Genomic DNA, 6,559 nt, shown 5'->3' with positions numbered 1-6,559 from the left:
ACCACACCAACGCACGGCCAGCCTGAAATCAACAAAGACAGCAAAGGGAAGGCCCACACGGCTACAGGGACGTCACGTGGCTACTAAACAGCAAACGGCCCCTCGCCCTGCTGACCCTGAACTCATACAAAGTTTGGGGTCGATACGCTGTGAGCTTCAGGTTTCCACTTTGAGAGAATGCAGAGTGGCGTCATTTTCAACCTCAGGTTGCCCTCATGACACTAGAGTGGCAACTGCTAGCATGTGACCATCAATACGAACGTCTGATTGGACAGACCGGTGGCAAAAGTCTGCTGCTGGAGATTTTTTAAAGAATATAAAGCAACGGCTTATAATGGTAGTTAACAAGCAATAAGAAGTCAAGCTCCCCACAGATCATGTTCAACTGGAGTTTATTTTATTAAAAAGACCAGGGTGCAAATATGAAATTAAAAAAAATAAAGACAAGCATATCATTTTGAAGCATTTAATACAAACTTAACAATATAAACTATTTCAGTCCCTCTTGACATGTAAGACACTGACTCAAAATACTTTGTTATACCGTATTTTTTTTGTTGTTTTTATCAAGTATTGCACAATGTAGGTACAAAATTAATATTCATACGATTACATTTTGTCCGTTGTATAGCAAAAATCTGTTCAACCTCTTAACAGAAAATACAATTCATTTTTCAGAAAAAGCAAATATTCCTACACTTGAATCCCACCTCTAAGGAATACTCCGTACACAATCTTGAGAATATTCAATGTATTCATTTATTTTTTTAAAGATGAGTTTCTTTAACAATTACCTTTTTAAAAAAGAAAAAGCTGCTGCAGCCATCACAGATCACTGGAGTAGTAAAAAGATATAAATGCAACACCATGTCATAGAAACAATATATACTCTGATATCTTACAAACTCTGTACTAAATTAAATTATACAATTAGAAAAAGACAGATACCCCACTTAGTCGTGCCAATCCATAAAATCAGCCTTGTCTTACCACCTGTAAAATACTGTAAGAGGCCAAAACGTGAAGCTTGTATTTTTATATATTTTACGTTTTGAGTATTTTCAACATGGTAAAAAAATGTTGTGCTCGGTTGGCAAAAAAGAAAGAAAAACAATGCATGTTGGATTGAAGTAACCACGCCTGGATGTGTTTGTACAAGCCTTTAGTCAAAACAAACTCAAGGGGCACAGTAAAACACCCTTGGGCACATGCGCTTGACTGATTAGACGCTATATTCTTGAAAGTCCAGTTTTCCCTATCTGTGCGTTTTGTTTTTCCTTCTCTTTGAGCCACCATCATTCATAAATAACATCGCTATGACGAGTTTAGTTAGCCATGACCGGCTGGAATTGCTGGTTAGAATACTGCATGTTGCTCAGGCTGAAGTTGAGGCCATCCATGAGGGACTTGTCGTTGAGGCTTCCGTAGGCGGCGAACACGTCAAAGGCATTGTTGTACGGCGCCGGGCCGAGACCCAGGGAGCCCTCCCCGGGGAACACGGCTCCGGGGCTGGCCTGACCCTGGAGGCTGGGGAACACAAACTCCTTGGCGTTGGGGGAGAGCGCGGAGGCCTTCTGCTGCTGCTGCTGCCCCAGGCCCAGCCCGTACAGCGAGTGCATGGAGGTGGAGATGGCTTTCTGCTTCAGTAGGGTGTTGACATTCAGACCCAAATTACTGGTTGGGGAGGTGCGGACCACCTTGTTGCTACCGCCACTGTTGGGGGTGGTGGCGGCGTTGTTGTTGTTGTTGTTGCCGCCGCGGCCGCTGCTCTTCATCTTTGTGGAGCCGAATTTGGTGGCAGCGAAGGTGGCAGTGGTGAAGGTTAGGGGCTGGGTGGAGCGCGGCATGAAGGAGGGGCTCACGGCAGCAGACTGCCCGAAGGGAGGCGAGGGGGAGCTGGACTCTGAGGACGCCCCGACGGGCTCGCTGATTGGCATGAAGACCTGGGCCTCGGGGTTGAAGCTGTTCTTGATCTCCTTGTCCAGCTCCGACCCGTTATCGTTGTTATCGTCCACGTAGAGCACCTTGACCGGCCCCTTCTCCCCAATCTGGTAGGACACCTCGAACGGGTCGATCCACACACTAAGGTCCTGAGGGAGATTATGCCGGACGTCCTCGATGTCCAGCCCGCTCTCTTTGGCAGCCTGCTCCACCACGGGATCCACCTTCTCCCCTACGTGGATGCACCTGAACCCCGAACCTTTGTATGGCTTATCCGGATACCAGTGGCCCTCATATTTTTTCTTCAGCTGCCTCTCTAGTTCTTCGCCGAAGATGTTCACGCGTCGTCGAGGGAGTTTGTTGTATAAATAGGAAATAATAAAGTTGAGTGCTACTTGAATTTCAAGCTGCATAGCTGCTTCAGAGGCGAGGAGATTCTACTTCCCTTCAGAGTTGCTTTTTCAGAGCTTCGCAAAAAAGAAAAAAAAAAGAAAGAAAAAAACTATGGCAGCAATGATCAGATTAATGAAGAAAAAAAAAGCACTGCTTGTTGCCAAGATTAATATCCGTCCTGCAACAGCGTTAGGTTAAAGATCCTGAAAGGAAGTAAAAAGAGGAAAGCAGTGAGTATATAAAACTATTGAACTGTGCAACAAAAAAAATTAAGACAATTCTCCATGCATGTAAAACTAAACATCGTGATCAATGACGTTTAATGCGTATCGGCTTGTGACCCCCCCCCCCCCCCCTACTCTCCCCCAGCAGTGCTGCATATCAGCTGTACAATATCCACAGCTATAAATAAATAGCAGCCACTGACTCGGAGGCTGTCAGCAGTGCGCGTCCCCAGCGGTCTGCTGTGACACAAATACAAGCGCACGGTTGACCTCTACCGAGGGCGGAGGATCTGACGCCTGGTGTCATGTCACAACGATTTCTCTCTTCTTTTTCGATCGCCTCATTTGACGCACGGACAAAAAAAAAAAAAAAAACACCCAGAAATCCTTCGTTCCAAACATGCCGTCTCCTCTTTACCCGTAGCAGGCTGTTCTAGCGAGTTCCACCGCGCACTGACGGCGCTATGCGGCGGGTGGAGGAGCACGTACAAGCTTGTCGCCGTTACATAATCCACATTCAAAGTCCACACACACACACACACGGTTGTAAAGCCGTCCTTTTCTAGGACGGTGGAGGCAAGAATACGACGAAAGGAGCGGGGGGGGGGGGGGGGGGTAGCTCGCGTCATGGGACGGAGACACGTACATAAGAACCGACTCCCTTTCTCCTCGCGCTGCTACAGCAGCCGTTAGCAGCTAGCATTAGCCAATGAATGAAGGGTGTGAACACACAGGCAGCGCTATGTGACTATGTGGCTTTTGAGAATGCCAGACGCGGTTACGGGTCAGCTCGACTGGCCGGTTATCGGTGTCACCCCGCGGGGCACCCAAGAGCACGACGGCAACGTCACGGTAACGGCGACGTAGGGCACGAAACTCGCTACGATCTGGACTGACGACCGTGTTGATCGGTCGTAAGCTACTTAGCATCCGATTTAGCCGAGTGCTAGACGGACGGAGTATTAGACAATAAGATCAACGTTCAATAACAGCGACGCCTGTGTGAGAGAAGTAAAAGCAAAGAAGTGCTCCCGTTCACGAATACACGAATGTTATGCTGACGTCAAGTAAATACATATTTACTTACATGGAAATTCACAACAGCTTTTTCTTTCAATAATCAGGGTCTGATCCGTTTTTCTTCGTACAGGCGCTAGCGTTACTTTCTAAAGGAGATACAAAATGTCGTTCGTATTTCGTCGTTGCGTCTTTAAAATGTTCCAGGCGATGCTTCCGTGGGGTAAAGTTGAATTCGGATTAACAGGCTGGTAAGCTAACTCCCCACAGCCTGGGAGTTTTTACAACTCTGCCCTTTAAAACTCTCGCTGATTTGTTTTTATAGTAGTCCTCCGCCACGGACAAGGAGGAGGTGGTGATGCGGCTCACAGAGGTCAACACCCAGTAACGTGGTCCTATTGGACGAGCGCTGGCTCGTCATCGAAAACCACTGCGACTACCGCTGTGATTGGAGGATTATGTGCTCGATCAACCGCAGGGTTCTATTTACGGTAGTAGTTCGTCTTTCGTGTGCCGCGGACTATTCTATTCGAGCAAATTTCTAGCAAATATATCTTCTGACAGCCTTATTTGTTAAAAAATACTAAGTAAATCTCGCACCGTCGTTGTTCAAAGGTAACAGACTGACAGGTCTTCATGTGTCCGTTTCAGGTGAAGCATTCCTAAATATCCTCTGTGAAAGGCTGCGCTCTGTCGTGCACCAAATCTATGGCCCGACAAGGAGTCTATTGAGACACGTGTGCTCCGCTGCCTGTAAAGTTACCGTTTTTGGCCAGAGTAAACACTGAAATGGCACCACATCCGGCTCTGCACTTTCCACTACAGGGTTAAACTGAGCCAGCTGGTGGGGGCGGAGGGACACAGCTCTCACTGGACATGTTCCTGCTTCTCACCAATAACATTAACATGTTCCTTGAGCCGGCTGCAGATGTTTATCTGGAACAGCATTAACTTATTGAATGTGGTGTTCAATGACGCGGCACAATTCGCACAATTTTTAAAACAAAATGGAAGAAGTCTCATTGTTGCCATCAATGTAAATATGGGCGTTACTTCCCCACTGTGTAGGTTACACATATCTCTTAATTATAAGGCGTGTGGACTTTTATGCATCAGTATACAAAATGGATCCCGGCAGCTCTCCAGTATCTTTTTATTTTCAGCAGCCGAACAGTGCAAGGCTCCAGCTCTCCCCTGACGGGCCTAAGGTGTTTGACACCACAGCCTGCTCTTTTCCTAACATGGGCTCACACGCTGTGTGTTTGTACAATATATACAATACCACATTAATTGTACGGCTGGGAGGGCGAGTGGCAGAGCCGGCGACAACAATGAGGAGGAGAAAAGAAAGGCTGTCCCTCTAGAAGAGAGGAGTAGAGGGGGAGCTGTGACACAAAAAAAGTATTCCCTGGCTGTCATATCTTTTAATGCTACATTTGAGAGGTGATGGATAGTCAATCTGCCATAACCCTCTGGAGGGAACAGATGAGGAGTTATTATTTCAAATCCTTATATGATTGGTCTCCATGAATAGTAATTAAATTAGATCTTCTGTTTTCCTGGTCCCTGTTCTTCACTTCATCGTAATAGCAAAAAAATAAAGACAAAAAAACCATGGACCCTCTCCTCTTTCCTCCCCGGTCTAAAGTAAACAGGCTTCAAAGTGCATAATGCATTACAGAAAAACATCAGAGTGACAGCCGGCTATATCCCCCCCCCATGAGAGCATTGGTTTTAAGAGAACGTATGGAGTACAAAGAGAAGAGGAGCGGAGCGGGAGTTTTTCATCAGTCTTTCATAGCCATTCGTGTCTCTTTAAGTGCGTTTTTTTGTATTCACAGCACTACTCATTTTCCCCCGTCTGCAGATCCCCGGCAAAAAAAGAGTGAATCCACACATTTAACACGCTAAGCTTTAGACTAAATGATGTGACTATCGTGATGGAATACATCATAGTGCTGTTGTTATTTCTTTGCAAATTCATATGAAAACAAATCTGCATTTCATGCTTGAAAATATCTTAAAAAGCCATGTACGGTCAAGGCCATCGCTGAGAGAGAGAGAGACAACCATTTGGAATTTTATCCACGGCACCAGATAAAAGAATGTTAACACCGTCTCATCTTATAATTACTAGTAACCATTGTGCTGCATTACAATCAGAGCACAGCACCAGCATGTTCCTTCCTTTCTGTTGACTCCAAACCGAACTATCAGCACACGACCTGAACCTTTGTGTTCAGATGAACCCTCTACATTGTGATGATTACATTTTTCTTAGTTGGGCTAGTTCGCTAGCTAATGACAGCATGAATCCCAGCCGTGTTTTTTCATGCTAACGCTACATTGCTTATCAGGAAATGAGCGATTCAGCAGATTGGGGCCAACACTGGGTCCCTACATCCGCAACTCGGAGGCTACAGCCGGGAATGGAGCAGGCGACCACAGGGGTTTGAGCTTGAGTTGCGAGTTGCTACAGGCGCAGGAGTCCGTCTACGAAGCTCGCGGTGCTCTCCTGTCGGGCCAAGTCGTCTCCTAGCAGGGAGGTAGTCGCAGGGGCCGTAATTGTTGTAATTCTAGTCTTATTTGTGGACTGATAAACTTGAAAATCATCAGGTCGCCAATTGGTGTCTGGACTGTGAAGGCCCAGTTTTTTGTTTTTTTTCACCATATTTGGAATGCGTCGTATACGTCTCCTGTAGCCTCAGCGACCTGTCGCCCTAAAGCTTATGCTGTTGTGTTAAAGAAGACTTGAAACTAGACATTTAGGGCCATAACCTCATGTGTACAGCGGTTAAGGAGGAAACGAGAAGTGGGGTGGACTTCTGAACAACCGCAGGAGTCGCCCCCTGCTGGTCAGTAGAGAGAATGCACCCATAAAGACACAACGCCATTTAAATGGCGCTGCGTCTGGACATTCCCGACATGGAAGTGATGGTGTGATATTTAGCAGCGTCATGGGGTGAGGTTACAATTTAACTCAT

The 6,559-nt window shown here is 46.4% G+C and overlaps 1 protein-coding gene across 1 annotated transcript; it reads right to left on the bottom strand.

Annotated features, from left to right (window-relative positions):
* Nucleotides 1-739: 739 nt before the first annotated feature.
* LOC119213048 (protein Tob1-like) lies at nucleotides 740-3,884 on the bottom strand. Its single transcript, XM_037464061.2, has 2 exons — nucleotides 3,646-3,884; nucleotides 740-2,537 (listed from the first exon to the last, which is right to left on the bottom strand). Exon 2 carries the CDS (start codon nucleotides 2,352-2,354, stop codon nucleotides 1,326-1,328), a length of 1,029 nt encoding a protein of 342 aa, XP_037319958.2. The 5' UTR covers nucleotides 2,355-2,537; nucleotides 3,646-3,884; the 3' UTR covers nucleotides 740-1,325.
* Nucleotides 3,885-6,559: the final 2,675 nt, after the last annotated feature.

The sequence above is a fragment of the Pungitius pungitius genome, chromosome 21 (assembly GCF_949316345.1).
Source record: "Pungitius pungitius chromosome 21, fPunPun2.1, whole genome shotgun sequence".
Taxonomy (NCBI): Eukaryota; Metazoa; Chordata; class Actinopteri; order Perciformes; family Gasterosteidae; genus Pungitius; species Pungitius pungitius.
Note: the sequence above shows the minus strand (reverse complement) of the source record. Positions and strands in the feature narration are given on the sequence as shown.